The sequence below is a fragment of the Mycena indigotica genome (assembly GCF_014461135.1).
Source record: "Mycena indigotica strain 171206Taipei chromosome Unknown Mind.scaff0006, whole genome shotgun sequence".
Taxonomy (NCBI): Eukaryota; Fungi; Basidiomycota; class Agaricomycetes; order Agaricales; family Mycenaceae; genus Mycena; species Mycena indigotica.
The window spans coordinates 4,733,542-4,758,989 of record NW_023503005.1 but is presented as its reverse complement, the minus strand read 5'-3'; the positions used below and the strand labels follow the sequence as shown (position 1 = coordinate 4,758,989).

The following is a 25,448-nucleotide window of genomic DNA, read 5'->3' as shown; positions in this document are numbered from 1 at the left end:
ATTGGACTGGAAAGCGTTGGATAGAGAGCGTCTCCATTCTGAGTCTGTACATGTTGAGCTCATAAACTTGGGCCAGGACTCCACTCGGTTTCCTCTGCTCACCAAAAAAGCGTTGTCAGGCTTGGCCAAACAGACCCATAAGCACGATCGTGATGCGACACAGACGAATGGGCTTGGCGCCATGCAGTCGTCAATACAGCCGAGGGGCTATAAAAGCAAGGTGGTTGCGATGTCGGACCCCTAGATCAGGCAGTATGTTGGCCCACACCTCGTCGTTTTTTCTGCTCACCCATTGCAGTCTTCCACTTCCTTCGTTTCGTCCGCCCTTCGTTCTTCAAGTTCTCAACTTCGTTCTTCACCCCCCCTTCGTAATTCAGAATGTACTCTCAATCACTTGTTGCTTCTTTGGCCCTCGTTGCATTTGCTGCGCCGACGCTTTCGACCCCCATCCCCGCTCCGGTCGCTGGGTGAGTCGTCTTGTGAGTATATGTACTTGCGCTAAGTAAGATATAGACAAGACCTCGACATTCAATCTCGCGGCTTCCTTGACTCGATCAAGGACGGCTTGAGCAACCTCCTCGGCGGATTGGGCGGAGGCAGCGCCAACGATGGAGCTGGCAGCGGCCTCGGCGCTGGTTTAGGTGGTCTCGGTGGTCTCCTTGGCGGACTGGGTGGAGGCAAAGCCGGTGGTGAGGGCGGAAACGACATCGCCAGCACTCTTCAAACCATCCTCCCCATCCTCACCAAACTGTTCGCCAAGCGCGAGCAAGACGGTCTTCTGTGCGTCTTTTGCATCACATCATCGTTCGGCTGACACCCCGATGCAGTCCCCGTGGAATCTTGGAGGACATCCAGAACGGCCTGGGCCAAATCATTAAAGCGACTGCTGGAGGCGCTGGTGCCGGCGCTGGCTCGGGCAACGTGCTCGAGAAGATTCTTCCCATTCTCGCAAAACTCTTCAACATGTGCGCATTTTTTCTGTCCCGAAGACCTAACTAACCACCATCCAGCGGCAAGCGTGATGTTGAGCTTGAGTGTGTCCTTTGTTGACTTTACCGATGCTCTTCTGACATCTCTTCTAGCGCACGTGCATGGACAGACCTGAGCACCGACGAGATGATCACTCTGCTCGACTTCGTTGAGAAGCATCAGAGCTCCAAACGTTCGCTCTCCGACCTCGACGCCGACGAGCTCCAGACCTTGAAGCAATTCCTGAAGGACACCAAGAACGCTCGCAGCTTGGAAGACCTCGATTGAGATGTTATAGTCTGTATTTTTAGTTTAATTTGAAGTTTGGAACTCCGAAAAACGTGTCTAATGCAGCAACAACGACCGTCCATCTGATATGCTTTCGCGATCCTGTGTGAAAAATTCGCGCATAGACCCTGCAGGAATCTGCCTATCATGACGCTGACTAGACGCTGGGAGAGGTGGTACGCGTTTCAAGGTCCGTGTTATTTGACGGAAGAAAAGTCCGAAGTGGAATCTATGCGCTCGGCCAGGAAGGCCCAGGTGAAATTCACTCAGACTACTGCATAACTTATCGAATCTTTGTATGACTTCACCAATCGTGGGCCGCAGAGCAGGGCCTGGCTGCACCATAGCATCGACCAGAGGCTTTAAAAAGCCGAGAGAGGACTATAAGCACCGTTAGTGTGTCTTTGTAGACGACATGTAGTTTACCAAAAGCACATGCTGTCTCTTACCGAGCCTTCTGGAATAGAGAAATTGCGTTTTGAGAAGATTGCCCAGAAAGTATATATCCGTGGGGAACGGGTTGCAGGCCAGATTCGTGTGGTGTTCTGGAGGAGATCTGTCCCCTCCACGAATAATGGGCTCACGTGGTGGTCCATTAGAGGGATCATAGCGCCGTGATAGGCCGAAGTCGATGAAAAAGTAGCGCGGCCAGCATTCGGTCCGAGTGAGGTGGTAGGCGGGATGCTTGTTTGAAGGGTCTCTGTCGGTCCATACGGGGTGGAAGCCTTTTGGAAAGAGTAGAGTGGGATCTTGAGCAATATTATACCGCCAACAATCTCTATGAGCCACGAAGTTCTCATGCATAAGCTCCAGTCCCTAGTCCAAAGCTCAATACTTCGGACCCTCATCAAAGAAAGTGTCGACCTCGAATAGTTGCCTAAAGCAGTCGATCACCTCGCCCACTGTTTGGAATTCGGGCTGATCGAACTTGACGAGACGAGGCATCACGATGATTTGCTTGTCTGTGTCGTTGGGATCTTGAAGAACGTCGAGGATAGGGACACAATGATTTCTTGGGTCGTCAGCAATGGGTTGAGATGAGAAGAAGCGTGCTATTTCAACCTCGTGTGGGTGGACACGAGTGGAAATGAGTTTCAAAATAACAGGTTTGTCATCAAAGACCCGGTGAGCGTCCATGATCGGATAACCCTCTACGGTGAGCGAGCGAATATCTCATTTGCGGACTAAAACTTACAAAATGTGCTGCCCAGTAGTCATCATAACGTGTGGCGAAATCAGGGACGTAGTCGGGTTGATATTTGGGCCGCAAGCGGTATCCCAAGGTCTCCAAAAATGTTCTTTTTTCCAGCCAGTAGATGTCACTGGGGTTGAAGTCTCGTGGTGGCATTTGAGAGTGACAGGCCGTCACACTGTCACATGACGGCCTGTCCATTTCCAGTGCCGGAAATCGCCGCTGGCCGAGCTGCTGGCACTTTAAACTTTTTCTAACTTTGTCTTGTGAACATCTTTTGCCTCATGCTGGGCCCACTCGCTTCCAACGTGGTCAAGTTCCTGGCTAAATACTGGTGCTGTGGGCAAATACTAGGACCCCTGATTATCCCCCAAGAGGTAGGATTCTGAAATCGGTGAAATGAAAAATTTGTCCGCATTTTTTGGACGCCAAACACATATCGTTTTGTCCAGATTTTGATCCGACCTACCCCGAAGGTGCAAAATTTGTCTGGATTCGCATCCGACCTTGACAAAAAGTGCTAAATTAGCGAAAGTTAGCCGAGAAAAGGTAGAATTATAGCTAAAGAACAGTTTTTCAGGCTCTGATAGCCGTTATGTGCCACCTGATTTTTTCTCAAATGTGGTCTATTTCAATGTGAATTGCCCACCAAACTGACCCAACTGAGGAAAATTTGTCCGGACTTGGTTCCGACCTGTCTCAGGGTAAAATCTCTTGTCCGGACTTTGGTTCTAACTTTTTTGGCTCCAACCCGATTTTTGTCCGGATTCTGGTCAAACCTAGGTTGAAATTTTCCAAAATCTGTCTGGATTTTGGTATCCTACCTCTTGGGGGCATAATCAGGGGTCCTCAAATACTGCAGTAATACTGACGGTATGACACTGACATCACCAAATATCCGTTTTGGGATGGGGTTTGATCCTCCGTGATTCTCGGAGGCCCGCGTTCAAGTACACTCCACTGCAGGAGTTCTCGAATAAATGGCACCCCTTTCGATCGATTATACACTTAAAATCCATGCACCAAAAAAAGAAATTTTTTTATGCCTCTATTTGCACCCAAAAAAGATTGTTCCAAATTTGCTTGCTTATATAAGAAATAGATGCCATAAATGGACTTAGTTTTGTTACCCACTTTGGGGGCAGATCAAACACCCTTTTCTGAACCGCTTTTGCATCAAAATGAGGACCAAAAAATATGGTCCAGGGCCCTGATATATATCATATAAGTGAATATACATGAATATTTTTGGTCCTTGTTTTGATACAAAAGTTGGTCTAGAAAATTTGTATTTTGCCAAGTTCCTCTCTCCCCCCCATGTTTCTGAACCTGTTGACCACAAACGCAGGATTCACGTTGAAGTTACTTACTGGAAGAAAGCCTTCAGGATATCGAAACCACTGGCGATGCATGGCAATACAAACAGGCAGAAGTGCTGCACATTATCGACGTGTTATGACGGTATGTTTGTCCGTAAAATCGGAAGGACCGCATCGCGAATGTGCCTAGGACCGAGGAGCAGAAATCTGCGAAGATTTCTCGCAGCATAGCCCTTTGTGCAACATGGTGGATAGCGAGACCGACAAACAGTTTTTATCGCGATGTCGCTCAACTGAGGCAGGTTGTCATGGTTTGACATTTTCCTTACCAGGTCTAGAAGCTCGTTTATCTGAATATTCTCTATAGGTACACTCCTCAGATGCCATGCTCCAGTGGGTATTCATTGCCAACGGGTGTCAGGATGCCACAGGAAGCGTCCGCTCTTGCGTGTAGAATTCCCGCATGGGTCCCTGCGGGAAGCCGTCGATCCAAACAAAGATTGTACGACGGAATGGGAGGCACATGTCGCACAGTGCGTGCTATTTGCACGAGGAAAAGGCACTCAAATAGCCTGAAAAAGTCGATCACTTCACCAACAGTTTGGAATTTGGGTCGATCAAAGGCAATTAAACCGGGCATAACAATAATTTTCTGGTCAACATCAGTTGGATCTTGAAGAACATCGAGAATAGGATCACAGTGATTTCTTGGATTGTCGGCAAGGGGCGGAAAAGATAAGAAACGCGCTATTTGAACCTCATGTGGGTGAACCTGGGTGGAGACAACTTTGAGCATGACGGGACGCTCGTCTGCGATACGATGAGCGTCCATAATAGGATGACCCTGTAAATTAAGCTTGAACATCCCTTCCAAAAATTACCAAAAAAGTGCGGCCCAATAGACATCCCGCCGTGTATCAGGGCCAACAACATAGTCAGGCTGGTATTTCAGCCGCAACCGATACCCAGAAATGATCTGTGCTCAAGCAAGTAGATATCGTTGGGGTTGAACTTGCGCGTTGACATCCTTGAAGGCAACGCGTCGAACAAGGAAAATGGCGTGTCACGCTGTCACGGTCACGGCGTGACACGATTATTATTATTACTTATGGCAAGCGTTTCTTTAAAATTCAATTAAAATTCTTTTTACATTAACTGACATCTAGGAGCGGTCCAAGTCCTCGATGTCGGAAACCACCATCACGAAGTTTGCCCAGGCTATTGGTGCGCTCGGCGGAGTCTGCACCGGACTCACTCTTGTGGATGCCGTTGCAGCGCTGAGGGATATGATTTCCTCCCCTCCTCTGCATATAGGCAAGATGAAGGCTGCGTTGCTGGCATCGGATGATACCGGGGACCCTGTCGGGCTACAGAACCTGGTCCGGGTGGCGGAAGTGTATGGGATCGCTACCGCCATCGAAAAATGTTTCGAGAACACCTCCTACCACGCAACCGCTTCGCACGCAGCCACAAAGGCGATCGTACTCTTCAGTCTCGCTCGCACCTGGGTTAAGCATCATGACGGCAACAAAACCTCCACCGACTACCGCGCCCTCATGCTCAGCCGCCTCGACTGGGTGCACCAGTACGGCTCCCTCGATAACCCTCACACATGCTTGGACCCTTTCACCGCCTACCTCCAGTTCGTCCTGCGCACCACGCCCATGCAAGAGTGGCCCGTTGTGGCCGCCGAACCGGGCCACCTTTCACCACTTGGGCTAGCGTGGGACTGGGCACGTGCGAGCCCTGTACTCACCCCCCCGCACCCTCCAAGTCATCGTGCTCGTCACAATCGGGTGCACCGTCGAGCACCTAATTGCTACCGCGCCAGAGCGGGCCGAAGAGGCCGCCCAGCTGATCAGTTTCGGCGAAGCACTACTCGACTACGGTTTCTGGGCTGCAGTCTGTGAGCTCGGCCGGCAGCTGTTGACAAAACCGCCCCCTCCCGCCCCTCAGCTGGACAGTGATACCGTGCAAACCTTGGCGCGCACGGCCCAGCTGCTGCGTGATGCCGGCGGAGAGTATGCCTGGCTACTGGTGGAGCATGACAACCACCAGCTGCTGGATGCGGACATCCTGATAGACCGAATTCGCACGTGGACCGCAACCATAATTGCAAAGTCTCCCCCCTTCATCCCCCTCACTATCTCCGACGTCGTTCCGGGTATGAGCAACGACCAGCACGATATAGATACTGAAGGTGATAGCTCCGATAAGTGCTGGACGAGTGCCAGCGTTACCACGAGAATGCTGTGAACCAAGTGGACTGTGTTATCAAGCTTACGCTTTCCTTATCGTTTTTGGTGACTTACTTTCTGTACTCCATGTAATTAAAGTGTACTGTTTATGAACTGCCCCACCAACGCTGTATCGTACCTCCAAGTACAGAACTTGCGTGACGACATAATATATGCTGGCTACCTTGCAGTAACTGAATCGAGGTACTCAGACCATACTGTAAATACCGTCATAGGGAAATCTACTATGAACGTTGGTCGCAATTGCTTCCTTGATTGCTTCCCATGAAAAAGGAGTCCAATGTTCAAGTTTTTGTAGGACACTAATAGTATTGACCGTTTTGATCTTCAATTGGAAGTCACGTGTCCGACGACACTGAAATACCTAACCCAAGGTTTGCATATATCCTTTTCTACGAAAACGACCGCTAAGTAAAAGCAAGTCAGAGAAGGTCAGAGACAGCATCATGTCGACAGCTACTTACGTCACGGCTTGCTCGACCATTGCGTCAACCGACTACTCAGAAAGTCTTAGTATCGAGAGTCACAATTTCATAGAGTACATCTGAGTAAACAAGTAGCTGATTCGCAGTTTACAATGAAATAGTCATACAATTCGTCCTTGCAGGGCTGGAACCCACAATTTATCAACCTGTGGTGATACTTTCCCCACCAGTGCTGCCGCATACTTCCATACTTCTCCAGCTACTTCCTCTTTCGATCGCCCAGCATCGACTGTAACCCATCTCTCATCATCGAACTCGCTCGCAAGCACGTCAAATAGCTCCCTCACTCGTCTCTGCAGCTGCTCTTTCTCGTATCGTTCCTCTCCATACCCGCCTCTAGCACGCGCAGCCTCAGGTGAGATGTCGAAGAAAATCGTCAGATCTGGCGCGGGAAGTCCAGAGTCGGGCGCCCGACACCACTCGAGGGGCAGGCCCTTTGCTGCAGAGAACGCCACGCCAGAAAACGCGTAGCGGTCGCAAACGACTGTCGTGCCCTGTTCAAGCAAGCTTTCGATCGACGTGCTGGGTAGGTATGACTTCGATGAGGCGTGGAGGCGGCGAGATAGCATACGCAAGTTCCCAGCGGTTTGCGGAGAAGAGCAGGTGGATCGCCTGGTCGTCCAACTCGGATTGGGAGCGAAGATACGAGTCGATCATTTGGCCGATTGCAGTTGTTCTGTCAGGAAACTTGAACAGCTTCACGGGGGTGCCAGAGCTCTCTAATTTGGCTTGTAAATTGGCGACCTGAGTCGTCTTGCCGGAGCGGTCGAGGCCTTCGACGACGATAAACGCGCCGCGCATGAGAATCAGAAAGAGAAGACCGTGACCGAATGTGACATATTTCTTGACCTCTGAATCCGACGACGATGCCTGTCCCCTGGGAGGCTTTAATTCCAACTGGTACGCGCCTATCGGCTCGGGTACGCCTTCTACATAACTGCTTCAGTTCTCCTTGTTTCCATGTTTGGCGTGACAGGAACACTAGCAAACATCAGCTTTCGCGCTCAAAATCAGTGGAAGGTCTGTTGCTCGTTTGTCGCGCCTCTATATGTTGTTAAGCAACACCTAGCCGCCGCGGTATGGCTTAGAGAGCTGGGACGAGATGATGATTGCGCGGGACAATAAACTAACAGGGCATAATCGTGGACAGACAGTGCGTGTGCTTCTAACTCCCCTCGTCGTAACCCGAACCTCATTTTTCCCCCAGTCGGACCCTGTAATTCCACCACCATCTTCGTCTTGAAATGAATAGATGTATCTTCGCTTCTTCTGTCCCCTCTGGAATCGACACACTATCCCGTAAACCAATACACTGCGCCAGTGAGCAAGAGCAAGGTCAACACCGTCGCAATAGCGCTGGCCTGCAGGACTAAACACAGTCGCTCGGCTGTGGTTGGTTCTCGCAGTTCTACTATTTCCCTCGTTTCAGCTCTGTGGCGGGAATGTCGGGGCAAGCCGGATGTCGCGCCGCGAACTCGAGCAACAGAATAATCGTCAGCGGCCAACTCGACGTAGATGTTCGTGATGTGGACGGTTGGCGCTGTTGAATCTGGCGTCGAGGGCATATAGACTGCTGGCACTAACGCTTGTTGCTCCCCTTGACGATGCCCAGCTCGGGTTTTCACGACGGATTGGGTAGAGGCCATGGATACGAAAGTGGTGGGAGAAGGCAAGATGTGGCTTGCTACAAAGACGCGAAAAGACATTAAAACTTCCGCTACAACAAAGGGAAATAAGTCTCGTGCATGTTCAGGCGAGTCATTTCCTCTTCTCAAGTCATCTGTTTACTCCACACATTTTATTCCTATGCTCTTAGTGCTACAAGTACTCCAACGACGGAATCGTCGATAGGTTCCCAATGCTACTTGGAGGTAGAGTGGACGCGGCCGTAACATAAGTGGCTGTCGACATCATGCTAAGCCTGATCACTTGATCAGTCGTTGTCATTGCAGACCAGAAAATCCACGAACCTTGGGTCGGGGTCATCGTTATGAGCGTGGCATGCGTCAAGGCCATCGATAACGACGCGCAATTGGGAGCTTGGAGGACTATGATTGCCAGCAGTTGCGTTCTGCAGAAGGTTGAGTTGTATTTCAGCTATGTGCAGTCGACTTGCATGTAGACCCTGAGCCCAATGCTCAGACGTTAATGCCGCAATGCAGGCCTGTAACAGTCAATAATTTTATGAAGATTTCATCAATCACTTACCTGTTCGCTAGGATCGAATAAGGAGTATGGTGGAGGAGAAGCACTAAGAGAGCTGTTTCGAGGGCTCATATCCAGTATGTCAGCGTCCGAGAAATTTGTCACGTAAAATTGTTCTTCTCCATTCTACCATTGCATTAGTCCAAGCATCTCATCCACGATGCACGACAAACAGCTTGACGATTACGATCATTGGTGGGCGGTAAAAGAAACTCAGGAGCAACTGCGGTGGGTAGGGAAGCCGGCGTCTCCGAATCACTGGCATTCAAATTGACGGATAGTGAAGCTAGATATGCTCGCATGCGGGGAATTATCTGCTTGCTTTCCAATTGCTGAAAAAAAAGTAAGCAGCGGTCATCCATGATCCACCAGCACAATACACGCACTAGTTGCTCTATTTTTTTCCTTGAAAAGTCATTATTATCAGTACTATTAGCATACATGCCAGTCACAAAAGACGAACTTTAAGACACCACTTTTCATCCATTGTACTTTCCTGAAAAAGTAGCTTAGAACAGTAGGTAGCAATAAGATCGGATTGTCACTTGAAAGGAGAGACAGACACTGTTGTTGATTTTAGTCTATGTTCGGCGAAGCATTCGAATCAGTAAATACCTTCAGCACCAGTATTAAAATACGAAAATTCGTCAGTTCCGGAGGTTTGGAGCGATAAAGCGTCGGAAGAATGCATCTGGAGAGTGCTGAGACCGTTTTTTAATGCCGCAGCTCAAGACAATACCTCGATACGGCACCGCAATGCGGTCACATCTCTGTAAAAGAGACGAGCCTGTTCCCTCATTTTACCATCCAACGCGACGCGGATTGGGCGTTCAGATAATTTCTCATACAGTGGAACTTTCTCTGCCAACAACCTGAAGGGAGTTTTTCAGTTTGCGACCCTGGTGAAGCAACGGAAGTATACTGTTCAAAGTTATCGATTATTTGGGACAACTCTCTCTGTTTGTATTGCCACGCCTCTCCGGTAGCCTCAATCTGCTGAAGACTGTTCTCCAGCTGGGTCAGAGCCAGTCCTGCATCCGTGGTCGATAGATTTGGGATCTTCAATGGCATGGTGGAAGTGGTCGTCGAGCACAAGTTTCTACAGTCACAGAAGATACCACGCTGAAACGGAGTGTATGCGACATGAGGCGAGAGCGAAAATAACCAGGACAAGCATAGGTCAAGTTTAAAAAGTTCGGCTGCATGGATAACAGAGGATAACAGTTTATGATTGATCGTACGGGTAACGATGACATGACTCCGTGACACCTCGTGTTGAGGACTTACCTGGACTTCCAATGCCACCACGCAAGTTCAACCCCAACGACATCTATTGGCTTGAAAGCAGATCATTTTTGGAGGCCTCTGGCTACCGCTTACGACCGAAATACCAGCCAGACTATGTACCTAGCCCTGACACAATTCATGATGACTATTGGGCAGCGTATCTCGTTGGTGACTCAAGAACAATGGATGTATACTAAATAACTGTACAGGGTAATCCTATAATGGATGCTCATCGTATCTCTGATGAGCACCCTGTCATGCTAAAAGCCATTTCGATGCGTGTCCACCCACATGAAGTTGAAATAGGGCGCTTCTTCTCATCTCCGCCCCTTGCCAAAAATCCAAGAAACCACTGTGTTCCTATCCTTGATGTTCTTCAAGACCCAAGTGACGCAGACAAGCAAATAATCGTCATGCCTCGTTTGATTAACTTTGATCGCCCCAAGTTCCAAACAGTTGGCGAGGTGATCGACTGCTTTAGACAAATCTTTGAGGTGTGTCTTTTCATTCACTCCTCCACGATATGCATACTCTTGAACCAGGGCCTGGAATTTATGCACGAAAACTTTGTCGCTCATCGGTGTGTTTTGCCCTGATACCTGACGGCCCTTCCGAATATTTGACAGGGATTGCTGGGCACCTAATCTTGCTCTCGACCCAACGCTCCTCTTTCCAAACGGCTTTCACCCCATCTGGACAGACAGAGATCCCGAAGACAGGCGTCCTGCCCACCACATTACACGGACAGAGTGCTGGCCACGTTATTACTTCATCGATTTTGGTTTATCGAGGCGGTATGATCCTGCCAATGGACCGCCGCTCGAACCCATCATTCGCGGAGGAGACAGATCCCCCCCGGAGTATCGCAAGTCCGGACTGAGCTGTAACCCATTCCCGACAGACATCTACATTCTCGGCAACCTGATGAAGAGCCTCTTCCTGTACTCAAGACGGCGCGGCAAAAAGCGCGCTATCCTCGTAAAGCATACTAGTATGTCGTTCATAAAGCGCAACTGACAGCTTCGTAGCGCTCTCTCCGTTTCCTCGAGCCTCTTGTAGATACCATGGTGCGCGAAGAACCAGCCTTGCGGCCAACAATAGGCGAAGTCATCCAAAGATTTGATGACTTGTGCAGCAATCTAAGCAACTTCCACCTGGGCCTACCTGGTCGAAAGCATAGGTTTCAACTAGGACTTTTTCTTATTCAGATAGCGAGGACTTTCAAACGCATCTCACCCCTTCCGCCGTATACTTCTCGTTCAGATCGCCAAATTCCTATTGGATCTTTGCGAGACTTCTTCACTCAGGAACGCCCTCCGTTATCTGAAGCGTTATGATAGTACTCCCACGTGCCAGACTGCCAGTGGCAGAAGCCCTCAACTTTTGCTGCAAACATGTTCTGTTAAACAGACCCAAATTGTGATCGAGGAGTCGAACTGAAAATTATAATAGAGACAGTCGTCCATTCCATAAAATATTTGATCAAATTTGAAATACACACAGCTACGAGTACCAACAACCTCGATGTTCGATGCATGACTACTGGAGCCCATGACCGGGATTTTTGGCCTTTGCCTCCTCGACCCTCACTCTGAGACGATAAGCACACGAAGCGAACACGATTCAAACGGAAGACGAGTTAGAGCAACAATCGAGGGTCAGCAAAAATAGGTGACCGCCCGATTCACTCGTTCGCAATGGAGGGAAAATGGGCCACGAACCAGTTTCTCGAACACGCAAGAGTTGAATGAAGGCTCTGCTGGGCGATAACGGTAATATATTGCTTGAGGACTTGAGTATTACAAGAGATGGCATGGAATAATGAACGCACTTGATTGTTCTGCTTAAGACACGCCCAGTGTGCCTCAAATTGTTGCAGACAGTTTTCACGGAGCTTTGTTATCCTGGCGGGTTATAGTTACCCGAGGTGGGCTAAAGTATAAAGATGGGCCATACAATTCCGTTGCGCATCGCGTCGGCCCTCCTGCACTGCAGGCAGTCTCGGTTCTCGTCTTTGCATACTTAGCATGAAATCCTGTTGGGAGGACTGAGAGGCGAGTACGGATTCCAGTGTTCTGCATTCGGGGCTCCACTTCTGCATACATCTCTAACAAGAAAACCTTACCTTAAAAGTTTTTTCTGAGGCAGCCGGAGATCCTCCTCTCTTATGTTGCAATATTACCACGCTGAACAAATGCATTTTCATTCAAAAGAAGAGATCTTCGGTACTCTGGCGGGTGATCGGTTGCCCACAAACGTGAATGTGATTGCACTATATATGCAGCGCAGAAGACCTTCTTCGGCCGGTATACGTTCATGGTGTTTCCAACTATCCTCCCTGTGTTAGACCAAAACTTGGAGCCAAATACTAAAAATCAACACAACTGCTTATCGAAACCGCTGTTGGAACCATCAGCCTTGAAGCAAGGTAATAATCGGGATGATTGGGATAACCCACATTCGCCGTTGTGGAGAGAAGCCTCCTTGTCCGGAAGTAGTGTATCATGCGCTTGATGTCGGGTATGATGAAGAGCGGAGAGATGACGACCACGCAAGGGAGCGCAATAATCCAGAATCTGGCCAACGAAGTCAGTTGGGTTAAAACACGGTCAGAAGGGGCCCGTACAAGACGTCGGTCCACTCGGTTGTCCAAGTAACACCGTCAAAGTTCATACCCTTGATATTCGTCAGCAGAGGAACGAAGGGCAGAAGCAACGCACAAAGTACCCCGAGACGAAGGTCAGAGGAAGACAGATGATGGTGATCATAGTCAACACACGCCTGAGCCCATGTTAGCGCACCAAGGGGAAAGGGGGGTAGCATACATCGTATCATTCATCGAGTAAGATGCCATCTATGTCGTGTTAGTGCTAGTAATGCTGGGCGACTCCACTGACATTGAAGCTGTAGTCTGTCAAGCTGTCGCCAATGCCTGCAATCATGTCCAGAGTGCTGAGAATATACTCTGTGTGGTCGAACGTGTCGGCCTGCCGATGAAATTTCAGTTACCGCATCGAAAACCGGAGAAAACCGACCAAATATATCTTGCTCTTGTGGCTCATGAACCCAACAATCTTCTTGCCCTTCATCTTGGGGTCACTCTGGTCGACAAGGGCAGCACATCGGTCAACGTCGTACCGCCTTAACCCGTAAACAAGGGTCTTAATAGGCTCAAGCGTGCGTTTGTGCAGGACAAGGTCGCCAGAAACAATATGAACTGTAGAATACAGCTCAAAATAGACTCCAGAAGACGAAAGTAGACGCTCACGTTTTCGCACCGTTGTTGGTTTCGGCTTGATGAGAATTTGGCGCTCGATGTCGGAGATTTGCTGGTGGTACGAGTCGATGACTTGGACAGCTTTATCGACGACTGGATAACGGATCAGAAAAGCCCCTAATTATAACCAAAACACACACCCAAACTTATCAAGCTCTGTACAAGCAAGCTGGGGTCTGCGGACTGCCTTAGAATAGTGTCCGCACGGCGAAGTCGCTCGCTGATGGGCAGCGTGAGACCGGGTGGCGCGCGTTGGGTGAGGGAGATGACGGTGCCATCGCGGAACAGGAAGATAAACATGGGGGTAACAGAAACACGCAACGTGCCCTGCTTAAGAGCATCGATTTTGGCCTGCTCGATTTGTCGTTCGCGAATAGCCTGTGGAATAGATGAATATGTTTTCAGGATATGAAAGGTACCAACATTTTCGCTGTGTGATGCTGAAGGGTCTTGAGACCATTCATCAGCTGTGAATCCGGCCTTGTTGCCTTCGCCTTCTACGTCGTGAATGAGGATGCGGAGGAAAAGGTGGTGAAGGAAATATTCCGCTTTCGAAAGGTTCTCTGGACGCCTGTGTAACACGTCTTCCAGTGCCAACGGGTGGAGCTCTGGGAAATGACAGTAAGTTACACAGACGGAATTGTGTAACAGTATACGCACCATGCTTGAGAGACAAGGCTTTAATGACATCCCAGCTAATACCGGCGATATTTATCCACCTGACTTTGACCCAAGGTGGCCGCTGGCTTTTCGAGCTTTCACACCAGCTAACAAACTGCTTGTTCCCCATGTGCATGGACTTTTCCGAAACGGCAGAGTAGTCGACGACCTCGATTTGGCAGTCGTGTTGCACGGAACGGTATTGTACTTCCATTGAAGCACGGCGGGGGTCAACGCCAGGTTCAGCCCCAGCCCCAAAGGAAGCGATGATATTGGTACTGCGTTGCATGGCGATGATCTTTTTGACGGTCGAGCGGAATGTGTCGATAGGCTTGCGAGACGAAAGGGTATCTGTAGCATGGTGGGCATGTAGGGAGCGTTTTGAACGAGAACGGAGCGAAGAGCCTTCGCCATAAATCGGTGATTTAGGAGCCTCTACATGGAGTGCTTCTGGCGCTGACGTGCTCTCGCTCCCGCTCGACATCGTTGGAGAGGAAGAGAAGTAAGGGTGAGGGACGGAAGCAAGTGGAAGGCCGATCAAAGTGATCAAGTGCCCGGGTTGCGTCATCAGGAAATTTGCAGTTGGCTGATTTCGGCTGGTCACGCTGACCAGTCTCAGACAGCTGGTAGCGACTATGCCAGCGATCGCCATTTCATCACTAGCAGAAGATCAGCTTGTTGGGCGATGGTCGGATAGGGACCCGACGGCTTGTGTCCTGGCATGGTCGGGCCAGGACACAAGCCGTCGGGCAATATACTGACCTTGATTGAGCGGCTTGCGTATTTTTGTAGGTACTGCATGTATTAACATGAACTACACATGTTAATTTGAGTCTGACCCATATTCCATTGCCTCTCCCTCCTCGTCTTGTATATCTGAGAACCCCCCTTCGTCATCGTCGCCGCCTTCATCATCCCACTGGTCATCATCACTGCCCCAAAGGCTGCTGTTTTCCGAACCCAAGACTGACTCCGAGTCAGATGCATTCGTTGCATCGTCAGCAAGTTGGTCCAAGCCAGTATCGTCGTCCTTTTGCTCTTCAATATCCTTCCCATCAAGTGCTTCAGTGTCGACATGACCAATACCCCCTCCGACATAACGCATAATCATATCTCGGTCCGGAAAGCTAGTGAACATGTTATGAGCACAGAGAATCAAAGAGAACATACATACATGTTCACATAAAAGGACTGATAGTCCGCAATTTCGTCCCCGATACGAGCGAGCGTTGGCTCTAGAGTGTCGAGTAAGAAGCTGGTCTGTCCACTCTCAAAGTCAGGGATTAAATGTGCAGCGCAGATAACCTGGTCTGGATCCAGAAATCCAAACGCGTATGCGTCTGTGTCAGGAACAAAGCCGACCTTGGGCAACCGCGCCTGTTTGATGCTCGACCGATAGCCTGGCTGATCTCCCATCCATCGTACCCATAAAAACTCCATCCGAGTTGGCCGCGAGAAAGCACCTGACTTCTCCATCCGGAAGACAGTCGCATTGAATATACGAAGGACTTGAGCATACCAGTATGGGTGTGTCGCGGGAGTGGCCGAGCGAACCATAACAAACGGATGGACGCGCGCGTTGATGACGTCTTGAGCGCGACGAACATCATATGTCGTGTAATTGATTCTGAGGAGCTGGGTTGAATAGATTTTGTTGTCGTGGATAACGAGTGAGCGGCGATCTTCATCAGTGTAGTCGTCGTGGTCATCCCCATCGAAGTCCCGCTGAAGCAGTCGCCCAAGTAGGTGGTCTTTTAGTTTGGGCACAAAGTTCTTGTGGTTTTAAGTCGGACATTGAATTCAGCTGTTGTCACTCACTGTTAACGCTGGGTCCCGTTTGTGTGGACGCGAGAATTCAAAGACATCATCCGGCTTGCGTCGTACATTAGATATTGAGTAGTGAATGGCTGTCGGGCCGGCGCCAAATGGATCCTCATATGCGAGGTCAATGTTGCAGCGTCTTCGACTGCTAGTGGTGGTCGAAGTCAAGTGGCGGCGTTGGGCATCCTTGATTGTCGAGTTGAGCCGAGTACGCTGCAGTCGCACAAGGCGTTTAGCAACTTGCTCTGTATGGTCACGCTTGTTTGTGACAGCGTATAGGCGCTTGAGCTGTCGATGAAGCGCCTCGCCCTTGGACACATTTTGTCAATCATAGCTTCAAGCACGGTGGTGAGTAACTTACATATCGCGTTGAATAGATATCTGTTGGGCCAAATAGTGGGATTGTACCAGGATAGTCTCCCATCGCGTGCCATTTATACGTGCTGAGACTGAGCGTCTTGACTTTCTTGGTTGTCCGAGCCTGTGGTTGCGCATCTGGCGGTGCCATCGTAGAGTCACCAGTGGCCGCCGCAGATTTTGCAGCCTTCTTAGTTGCAGTCCGACTTCGCGCAGCAACTTCTTTGGGGAGCTCATAAGCCACCAAGTCGTTGCATGTAGTCAACCGGAATTCCCTCATCAGTCGACCCATCTCCGATGTCAACCGTCGCAGATGCTCGATGGTGGGCTCTGTGTGCATCCGAAGTTTTGCAAAAGAATGCCATTCAGCCAATCGAAATAGAAGTCGAAGTAGACGCTTGTTATGGGGCTCGGGGAATAGTCCATTGAAAGCCGGTATTGCACACTGCAAGAGATCTTCGAAGTCTCGAGCCCCGAGCTTCTTCATCTCGGAGGCATTGTTTGCAAATCGACGGATTGTGTCTACGCCAAAGGTCGGAGTCTGCCGATAACTAGAGCAGAAGGTAAGTCATTGGTGTTCAGAGGTTCTGTCGAAACCATACCGGCGGTCAAGCTCAGAAACTTTGTTGACACCATCTGGTAGCGCGTAGAGAAGGCGGATTAAATGGATAAAGAAGTTCTTCCAAACTCCGAGCTCAAATTCATGCATGAAGTCAACGACAAGCATGCGATGAAGATCAAAGTCTTGTCCAAGACGGTCGAGAAATGCATTCTGGGGTGCTTGAGACAACAACTTGAACAAGCACATCCAAACTTACAATTGTGGGCACAGACGAGGTCTCTTTGAGCAAATCCTCCACCTTGTCGGAAGTAATGCTGAGACCAAGATTGTAGATGAAATCTCGCGCGGATTTGACCTTGTCGAAGAGATATTGGCGCGCATTGGACATGCGGGACTTGATATCGCGCACAAAGCCCATGATATGGATTTCCTTCTTGGTGACCAGACATCGAGGGCAGGGACACAGGCCGCCGTCCCGGACTGTTGCAAGAAGTACTCTGGGTGAAAGTTGTGGTTAATACATTGTGTCACAACCTCAACTGCACGTACTTTTCTGGATAGTCCGCTGAGTAGGTAAAGATTCGTGGGTATACACGACGGGCCTTGCCGTCAGCACAAACTATTACAATGCCATAGCGATATGCATGGAGAAATTCGTCGTCGAGAAGGAATCTCCACACTGCATGCATTAACTCCCGTTTGCAATGCGCGAGAATGTGCCTCTTCTGCGTTCTCCACTTTGGGTGCCAATCCTTGAGTGTGTCATGAACGAAATCGGGAAGCTAGTGTCGTATTATTATCAGTTATAGTCAAGCTTCGTGATCCCTGCTTACCGAGGGAATAAACGCAATATGGTGTTCAGCGCCAGACTGGGGCTTGTCGCGGATGTATTTTGACAAATTTCCAAATAGCATGTATATCGGCCACAGCTTCGCCATACCAAAATTCGCCAGATGAGTCGAGTCGGACCAAAACATCAATGCCGCAACAACTCTCTCCAGTTTGCAGTCTTGGTCATCAGGTGGCAGCTCCCCACGAACGCGAACATTGTCGTGTTCTGCCAAGAAGGCCTCGGAGTTGTATAATTCACTGTAAACCCGAATGTCATCTGTTGTTCCGTGCACACGATGGAACAGCTTAAACGGCGACAGATGGAATCGAAGGGCGAGGGGACTTTTAAAGGCGGCAGTGATAACCGAAACCAAGCTGCGGTATTGAAGACCGGGGATTGCAAAGGTCTTGGGGGGTACGTCCTTCCAGCCCGATGGGACCTCAATCTTGATGGTCTCGTGCTTGAAATCTTTCACCCATGGAAAGGCCTGCTCTGCAACTTTGTCCGCTTGTTTCTCGGCACGAGCGGGGTCAAAGTTCTTGGGAAGATCTCTGACATCAAAGTCGGGGTGCTTTAGTACATCGTGTACAAGCGTTTTCAGCTGACTTGCAGACTTCGTTGTATGCCCGTTATTTTGCCACGCCATCAATAGCGAGACGCTCCGATTTGATGGTGCGGGAATTGCGGTATTGCGATCGGGAGAAGGCGACAGAGGCGATTGAGGTTGGTGTGGATCAGAGAGGTCATCTTCTGAGAGCAAGGAATCGGGGTCGTGAGTTGGTCGATGAAGGTAGGACCGCCAGAGATTGAATATATTCATCGTTGTTCTGAATGTGTCGCGAACAATAAGCCGCACCGACGGTAAGCCTTGAACAGCAGGTTGCAATGTGGGCCGTTCGGGAAGTAGCTCTCGAAAGCGAGCAGGAATCCGGATTCGAATGGTGGGCCTGGGACTCGGAGGTGGTGGGACTCCACGCTCAACTTCAGTCTGCTCGGAAGAGTCTGATTGCTCGGCGCTCGGCGCCTGGGCAACACCATCGTTTTGGATAGGTTCCAATGAGCTCAGTTGCAGTGGCTCGTTGTCAACTAGCATGGTGTCTGCGCCGAGACCACTGGCATTGTCGTCTACTTGCGATAAAGTTTGGATCTTTTGTGATAGTGAGATTAGATCAAGGAAACCAAGTACACAATATACCATTGCCGGCTCGGAAGCGAGGTTTGCAGGTTGGCGTGGTCCCAAGAGTCGAAGCTTTCGTATGGCAAGACTATGCGGCTGTTTCCCATTTGACCGTGTTGCGGCTGTGGCAGTACTGACTCGCTTCCGAGCAGCAAAGCCGAGTGGTGGTCGAGCAGAGGATGACGATGAGCCAGCGTGGAGTTCAGATGAGTCTTCTCGGAACACCTGGCCCATACGCGCAATGTAATCCTGGTAGCCAGAGCAAATTTTGTGGTGTCGGGTTTGTGCTGATTCATCTTTAGGGTTAGTGCCGCATCCTCCTCGACATAAGACCATCAGGAGGACGATAAGAGTAAGAGATAGGTGCAGCACCCTTTGCGCCAGTTCCCGGCGCATTGGGTGATGTTGGTGTATCCGGCACAGAGGTCGACGGAGGTCACAAGTTAGATAAGAGGAAAATCAAATTACATTCGATCATGCAAATCGCCATAACGCGTCGCGTTTTGAATCGTGACTACCTGTTGATTGTTTAGAGTGAGTATAAAAGGGGCGGCCCATCTTTGATTGCTTACCCTTACTTTCTTCCCCCCACCACAATTGGACCACCATGTCTAACCGTGGACGCAGTATAGAGCGCCGTTCCTCTTCCACCCTTCCACCCTCCTCCTCCCCCCCCTCATGCTCTTCCCCATATCTCCACCACTACTCATCGCGTTCATCGCGTTCCCCAACATCCCGTCACCGCCAGCGGTCATACTCACGCTCGCGCCGGACGCGCTCCTCGCGGTCACGCTCCCCCCGTTATCGAGATAGCAGTCGTCGGCAGCCTCTTCGCCCACGGTCGCGGTCGCGGGAGCACTCAGCCAACGTGCCTGTCAACAAGAAGTAAGTCAACAGCATGAATAAGACTTCAGTACTCACTACTCTGTTCAGAGAGGACTCCATCTCCCGTTTGGGTCGCGGTATTCGCAAAATAGCTGTGCTATTCGACCCACTGCAGCTGTACATTGTGGACGCCCTTGCCTATGCAAAGAATCCATATGATGACCTGGGATACGACCGTCTCACCAAGAATTTGACAGAGGAAGAGCAGAACACACTGATTGATAAACGAAAGTAAGTCAATCATGATGCTTTTGTATCAGGACTATCCACTCACCAGGTATATGTAGGGGCGAAAGAATCTATGAAGGATATCTACAAATTGCTCGGTTGGTGCCCGGTATCGACAAAAGGATTGATGGCAGCACGGGAGCGAAGGCGTACTTTGCCTTGGTGGGTGTGGGCTGCGTTTGATATTGGACATTGGCTGATGTGAATTGCAGCTTCAGAAAGGCGCGAATGACGCGCGCAGCGAGAACGTCCGAACGGTCACTAGACTGGTTGGGGAGCACATCAACATGGATCTCAGCCGCCAAAACTCAACTCTGCGCAAATTTGATCATACACCCAATGCCTTCGAGGAACGCGGTGGCCGTGAAGTCGAGATTACTGGTCGCGCTCCCATATTGAATCCAACTACGCGGAGTGGTCGGGGCTTGACTCACGATGTTACTGGTGGGCTTTGCACGTCGATTGATCATGACTGGAGCGAAGAGAGGTAAGTGACATGTGACGAGTATTTCCTCTGTCTGACACTCACCAGCATACGACGCGACCTTCGTGACAACAAACTGGGCCTTGCCCCGAACTACTTCTTTCGTGTCTTCTATGCCAACTACCACGGAAATGCGAAGAAGGTGGAGGAGGGGTTCCTCAAGAGTCCACTTCTCGTCAAGGTATATCGATGTATTCTCCTAAATCTTTCTCATTTCAATTGTGCTTCAGGCGTGGCTAGCCATCTTCATGGCTTCAGCTAGCGATCAAGATGAAAACACGGCCCCAACTCGTTGCAGGGATACTCAAGAGGCAACTTCTAAACGCCCACCAGTGGCTGAACTCCTTGGGTTCGACGGCCATGTGCCCCCTCGCACTATTGCATACACTGCTGTTCTTGTGCGCAACATTTCTGTCATACATCTGATACTAACCATCTGCAGGTTTATTTTGCGCTCTCCGATGTGAGCCAATGGCGTCGCAAGTTCAATGGTGTTGATCTCGACAACATGTATACCTTCCTCGTCGACTACTTTGAGGACAATGTGCCAAATTCCAAGGCCGAAAAACGCGTTGGTGAGCTTCAAGCATGGTGGAACAAGTATGTGGATTGATAATGTTGCTTATTGTCCGCTAACGCTGGTGGCTTTAGGAAAACAGCAACGGCGGACGGTGCATCAGCAACGACTTACGAGACTGCAATCACTACTACCCAGAGTTTGTGGCAGCAGCGCATGGAGGAAGAGGAGGATGAGCAAGGAGAACAGGGCGACGCTGAACAGGCGGCAGGCTGAAATTATATTTTCTGTTTTCTATATATTACAATTTCTCATTCACATTCATCCTGCCTGGAAAGCTTCGAAGAATCGACAGTGAGCACCAGATATTGTTGGCATGGACAGACCATGGCCTGTCGGGTGGGAAGCCTGACTCGGGCTCGCGAGATACACACCAGACGAGGGCTAAACTGGTATGTAAGGGCTGAAGTCGCACGCGGCGGTGAGCGTCCGATCAGCTATGGCCAGAAGCTCACCAGCGGGCGACACACTGGCCAGCACTACCAGTGATGGGACTGCTGGTCAGTACTGGCGATCTCAAATCAGCCCACTGCAAATTTCCTGATGGTTGACCACAACCTTGCCACAACCACAACCGAACAAATGGACAGTGCCCTCTGGCTCGAACTCTGGGGTCGCGGCCCATCTTTGTCTATATATGTCGGTGTATAATACTTCAAACAAGACAAGCACTCGGAAGTCAAAGCTTTCTCCTCTCCAAGATGTGAACTTCAAAGCTCAAACAGAATGCCTCCAGCACAATGGGCACCTCTACATGACAAGTCGACAGCTGGGAGGTCAACTCCTTGGTATTCCATTCCTATTCATGGTGGGGTTTTCGGCGAATATTGCTGTCGAAGTGACCCTGTTCGTTATGTTATCAACACTACCGACTCGAACTCTTGTCTTGACCTAGTGTGTTCAACCGATACAGAACGTCAGAGCTCATCACTGGCCCAGCAACTTGGTTCTTCCTTCTCGCCGGCTCTCTAATTTTACATTGTCGCTGTGGAGGCTGCAAATATCAATGCCTGTTTTCCGCGGGAGCCCGGGCCTTACGTCGGTCAGTGCCTCCTCCCTTGGGCTATGCATATCTGTTTCACCCTCTCGACAGCCAATATCGTACACATTCTCGAGTCACAACGTTGCGACAAGTAAGCCGCAAATCACCATAGGGGACGGCTCCGCTAGCCACGGTGTTTTTCAGATGCGCACGCCAGGGATATCGACACCCAAGGCCGTGCTTGACCTCCGCAATGGTGTTTGAGTCCAGAAGCTGTCTTGAATGAACCGTAGTAAGGTGCTCCTCAAGCCAGGCGAAAATGGAGCGCGAAACGTGGAACAGAAAAGTCACACCGCACTTGGGGTTGCGCAGAGACGTGCTGTGCTTATGTGGGCGTTGTCATTCCAGTTGGAATTTCTGAGGACAGCATGCCTCTGTCTTGGTGCGCGTCATCGCTGATTTTGCGCTCAGTGACTGATGTCCTCTGCTGACTAAGATTTTCCCATCCCAATGCGCCACCATTCGTATGCCCAAAAAAGGCAATCGTGCGTAGTGGGTGTCTGTTACTGCAGGCGACCGGCGGATACGGGCGTATTCCAGAATATCCGACAACGTGTTTTCTACCGCGTCACTGGCGGTTGGCTGCTCGCGGAGGCAGTGAAGGAGCGAACAGAAATCCAGCCACGACGCAAGCACTTTAAAAGAACAGGTTGACTTGGGAGATACTTTCTCAGTACCTTCTCGTAGGCGCGCGTCTAGCCCTCCTACTTTCTGGATTACTCCAGGCTTCTTTTTGTTCATGTCAGAGAAACCGTCATCCAACACCATCGACAAAGCAGTTACGCCAAATCAATCTGGGGAGCGGGAGGACTCAGGGGATCGACCGGTAGATGATGTAGCTCAAAAAGAGAAAAGCTATATTGTCCGAGCGTCGTCCAATCCGACGAGGTCAGCTCACCAATAAGCCGATCCCGGAGCACATGAGTGAATACCGCGACCGTGTTTGTGTTTCAGATATATGTTGGCTTCATGAAAGCTGAATAATCTTGATATAGATGCCTTATTGGGGCACAAGGTGGGGGTCACCCAAGTTAGCTACCCCCGAATCGGCCCAAGGCGTAGCAGGCACCTTTGACCCCCGCGAACAGGTATCTCCACCACATCCCGACCGCCAACGGCGTAACTCGCACCCAACTGTTGGTCAAGATCAGAACTTACTTCTTCGTCGACAGTACTCTAAGCCAGCAGGTGCTGACGCGGTCCTCAATAATGAACTGCTGACACTTCCGCCTTTCAACACGGTTGACTACGACACCAATTTACCTTTTGCACCTTTGACTTCTCTTCCAAACAACCACACTCCTTACAATGATATGAACGCGACCCTGCCTCCATTGAATCTCTTCACCCCCGCAGAACTGGAGCACGCTTGGAATTTCCGAGTCGCACTTTCAGGTTATAATTCTTCACCTGAGATTAAAACAACGGCACTCACTCAATCGCCGTCCTTCGCGTCCCCATACGAGCTGCAGCCAGTATTGCCTGACCTTATGGGTGATACTGCCGAGTTCGACCTGTCGGGTAGTTTTCTTTTCTCGACAACTCCCCCCGCGCCACCTGCGACCTTGTCACCGCTGGCCAATGGCTTGTTTGATTTGGCTTTGGACGACGATCCTGCTCCATTTTCCTGTGATCAACAATCTTCTTATCTTGAAATGCCTCGATGGGAACCGGCACGAGCAGAACATGATCATACCTATCCAACTCCCCAAGATGGCGGCATTCTTTTCGGGATGCCGGCCACTTTCCCACTGGAACGACACATTTCTAGGCCCAGTGACCATGTCCAACGGTCTCCGGTTTCCGAATCAGGGCGTTTTCATCCATATAGCTACACCGAAAGCTCGACCAGTGGACCAGTCGCAGGCCCAAGCCGTCTTCCCCAACCAAGATCCATTACCCGTCATAACGCCAGAAGCCCCACCATTCTGAGCTCTCTCAGTGGTGCATTAGGCGTAGAATACGACTTGCAGATGATAAAAACCTCAGATGCGACGGCGACTCATGCTTCAACCACACCTCCAGTTCCCGCTTCATGCCCTCCTTCCTTTAATCACCATTTGTATTAATATCCTCGCCTTCTACCGTCCCACCATATCGATCTTCGTCTCTCATCTGCGGTCAACTTAAGTGAGGCACAGACGATATGGCTATTCCCACTTAACATTCACAAACAAACACGCGTTTTCTACTATGATCTCCTATTTATTTCCTTATATTATTTTCTACTTCAACAGCTCTGTTTCACATCCATTCTATGTCGCTCTTTCGTACTGCTTGCAATTTATTTGCCTTTATTTATAAACTCCGTCCGATTCTGAGAACAAGCTGATGTAAGCGGGTATCAAATTCTATCTTCCAACCGCTTCAATCGCTCCTCCAACCTTCCTTTCACCGTCTCCAACCACTCCTCATCAAGGATGCCATAGACACACAAATCGCTAAACTCTCCGGTGTCTGGATCGGTCCAAACTCCCCGCCGAATCCCCTCCAAAGTCGCTCCCGCACTCTCGAGCCAGCCACGCATTGGAGCGTTGTCAGAACGCGTCTGTAACTCTGCGCGGTGGAAGCCTCGCTTCTCGAAGATATATTCAAGAAGCGTATGCAATGCCTCTGTCGCATACCCTCCACGCATATAAGCTGGCGCAATCAGAATACCCACTTCGCATGAATTCCCGCTCGTCGGGTCGACGCCAAAATACCCTGTCGTGCCAACAAAGTCCCCATTGTGCGTGTGGATGTGGATGTCGACAAGGGACTTGTTTGGCTCGCGTGCTATTCGGCGGGCAGCGGCATCCGCAGCGCTGAAGTGTGGGGGGAAGAAGCGAAGGTACTGCCGGGTTTCCGGAAGTGACCGAATGATGCCGACGTGCTTGTCGTCCGCCTCGGTTGGCGGGACAAGTAGAATACGACCCAGTTTGGAGGCCAGAGTGGTGTCGAGAATCATGGTGGTGCGGTTATGACTCAGATTCTGGCGACAAGAATATTGACCGTTTGTAGGACTATAAACACGCCTTAAAGCCGCAAAAGATGACGAGCTCAAGAAACAAACAGTCGAGTCTACCGGCCCAAGCGCAGACAATCCGAGTCAGTAGTATGTTCTCCTCAACGCGTTGGCCTGCAACTAAAACCCCATAGCTCAACGTGTCGTATTTCGTGCAGGAACAATGCTCACCTTCAAGTTCAGTCTCAGGCGCCGCAGGCGCTCCTTCGAATGCGTCCGACTTATGTGTACCGTCAAGCTATCACTCTATTCGCCGCTACAAACGCAGTCGTTTATACTGGAGAGAACATGTGCCAGCCTTGGATTTGTTTGATATTAGGGCCAGCTTAGGCATGCGGTAGTGTCCCACCAATGAATCTCCCCCCGCATGATACTCAAGTAAGCACCGGAAGGCGTAGCGGGGTAGAGCGAGGGCCGTACTACATGCTTAGCAGGCGTCTTGTACTATGTTAAGTGTGTACCTGCCCCTTCAACCACACACAATCACAACGGTGGAGAGTAGGTACACACGTAACATACTACAAGACACCCTTTAGGTA

The 25,448-nt window shown here is 50.1% G+C and overlaps 11 protein-coding genes across 11 annotated transcripts; 5 read left to right on the top strand and 6 right to left on the bottom strand.

Annotated features, from left to right (window-relative positions):
* Window positions 1–378: 378 nt before the first annotated feature.
* MIND_00789300 (uncharacterized protein) lies at window positions 379–1,257 on the top strand (the record flags this gene model as incomplete). The annotated part of the gene is made up of 5 exons (XM_037364579.1): window positions 379–467; window positions 514–780; window positions 828–965; window positions 1,011–1,034; window positions 1,083–1,257. 5 exons carry the CDS (start codon window positions 379–381, stop codon window positions 1,255–1,257), a joined length of 693 nt encoding a protein of 230 aa, XP_037220223.1.
* Window positions 1,258–1,314: 57 nt separating this feature from the next.
* Window positions 1,315–2,605, bottom strand: MIND_00789200 (Protein kinase domain-containing protein; the record flags this gene model as incomplete). Its single annotated transcript, XM_037364578.1, has 4 exons — window positions 1,315–1,638; window positions 1,684–2,073; window positions 2,122–2,406; window positions 2,453–2,605. 4 exons carry the CDS (start codon window positions 2,603–2,605, stop codon window positions 1,315–1,317), a joined length of 1,152 nt encoding a protein of 383 aa, XP_037220222.1.
* Window positions 2,606–4,144: 1,539 nt separating this feature from the next.
* Window positions 4,145–4,600, bottom strand: MIND_00789100 (Protein kinase domain-containing protein; the record flags this gene model as incomplete). The annotated part of the gene is made up of 1 exon (XM_037364577.1): window positions 4,145–4,600. One exon carries the CDS (start codon window positions 4,598–4,600, stop codon window positions 4,145–4,147), a length of 456 nt encoding a protein of 151 aa, XP_037220221.1.
* A 1,949-nt stretch (window positions 4,601–6,549) lies between these two features.
* Window positions 6,550–7,312, bottom strand: MIND_00789000 (Thymidylate kinase; the record flags this gene model as incomplete). The annotated part of the gene is made up of 3 exons (XM_037364576.1): window positions 6,550–6,570; window positions 6,619–7,033; window positions 7,083–7,312. 3 exons carry the CDS (start codon window positions 7,310–7,312, stop codon window positions 6,550–6,552), a joined length of 666 nt encoding a protein of 221 aa, XP_037220220.1.
* A 65-nt stretch (window positions 7,313–7,377) lies between these two features.
* Window positions 7,378–7,754, top strand: MIND_00788900 (uncharacterized protein; the record flags this gene model as incomplete). Its single annotated transcript, XM_037364575.1, has 4 exons — window positions 7,378–7,411; window positions 7,458–7,531; window positions 7,581–7,664; window positions 7,719–7,754. 4 exons carry the CDS (start codon window positions 7,378–7,380, stop codon window positions 7,752–7,754), a joined length of 228 nt encoding a protein of 75 aa, XP_037220219.1.
* Window positions 7,755–7,803: 49 nt separating this feature from the next.
* On the bottom strand, window positions 7,804–8,166 carry MIND_00788800 (uncharacterized protein; the record flags this gene model as incomplete). The annotated part of the gene is made up of 1 exon (XM_037364574.1): window positions 7,804–8,166. Exon 1 carries the CDS (start codon window positions 8,155–8,157, stop codon window positions 7,804–7,806), a length of 354 nt encoding a protein of 117 aa, XP_037220218.1. The 5' UTR covers window positions 8,158–8,166.
* Window positions 8,167–8,329: 163 nt separating this feature from the next.
* MIND_00788700 (uncharacterized protein) lies at window positions 8,330–9,787 on the bottom strand (the record flags this gene model as incomplete). Its single annotated transcript, XM_037364573.1, has 11 exons — window positions 8,330–8,432; window positions 8,482–8,582; window positions 8,628–8,675; window positions 8,720–8,842; window positions 8,890–9,048; window positions 9,103–9,121; window positions 9,180–9,212; window positions 9,262–9,280; window positions 9,332–9,407; window positions 9,456–9,588; window positions 9,639–9,787. The coding sequence occupies 11 exons, from the start codon at window positions 9,785–9,787 to the stop codon at window positions 8,330–8,332; spliced, it is 963 nt and encodes a 320-aa protein (XP_037220217.1).
* Window positions 9,788–10,002: 215 nt separating this feature from the next.
* On the top strand, window positions 10,003–11,340 carry MIND_00788600 (Protein kinase domain-containing protein; the record flags this gene model as incomplete). Its single annotated transcript, XM_037364572.1, has 5 exons — window positions 10,003–10,167; window positions 10,213–10,497; window positions 10,546–10,583; window positions 10,630–10,981; window positions 11,032–11,340. Exons 1-5 carry the CDS (start codon window positions 10,015–10,017, stop codon window positions 11,338–11,340), a joined length of 1,137 nt encoding a protein of 378 aa, XP_037220216.1. The 5' UTR covers window positions 10,003–10,014.
* A 7,980-nt stretch (window positions 11,341–19,320) lies between these two features.
* On the top strand, window positions 19,321–21,079 carry MIND_00788400 (uncharacterized protein; the record flags this gene model as incomplete). The annotated part of the gene is made up of 5 exons (XM_037364571.1): window positions 19,321–20,289; window positions 20,335–20,467; window positions 20,517–20,684; window positions 20,729–20,886; window positions 20,938–21,079. Exons 1-5 carry the CDS (start codon window positions 20,090–20,092, stop codon window positions 21,077–21,079), a joined length of 801 nt encoding a protein of 266 aa, XP_037220215.1. The 5' UTR covers window positions 19,321–20,089.
* A 1,746-nt stretch (window positions 21,080–22,825) lies between these two features.
* On the top strand, window positions 22,826–23,837 carry MIND_00788300 (uncharacterized protein; the record flags this gene model as incomplete). Its single annotated transcript, XM_037364570.1, has 3 exons — window positions 22,826–22,846; window positions 22,901–23,681; window positions 23,737–23,837. 3 exons carry the CDS (start codon window positions 22,826–22,828, stop codon window positions 23,835–23,837), a joined length of 903 nt encoding a protein of 300 aa, XP_037220214.1.
* A 412-nt stretch (window positions 23,838–24,249) lies between these two features.
* Window positions 24,250–24,864, bottom strand: MIND_00788200 (Ribosomal-protein-alanine acetyltransferase; the record flags this gene model as incomplete). Its single annotated transcript, XM_037364569.1, has 1 exon — window positions 24,250–24,864. Exon 1 carries the CDS (start codon window positions 24,850–24,852, stop codon window positions 24,250–24,252), a length of 603 nt encoding a protein of 200 aa, XP_037220213.1. The 5' UTR covers window positions 24,853–24,864.
* Between the last annotated feature and the right edge of the window lie 584 nt (window positions 24,865–25,448).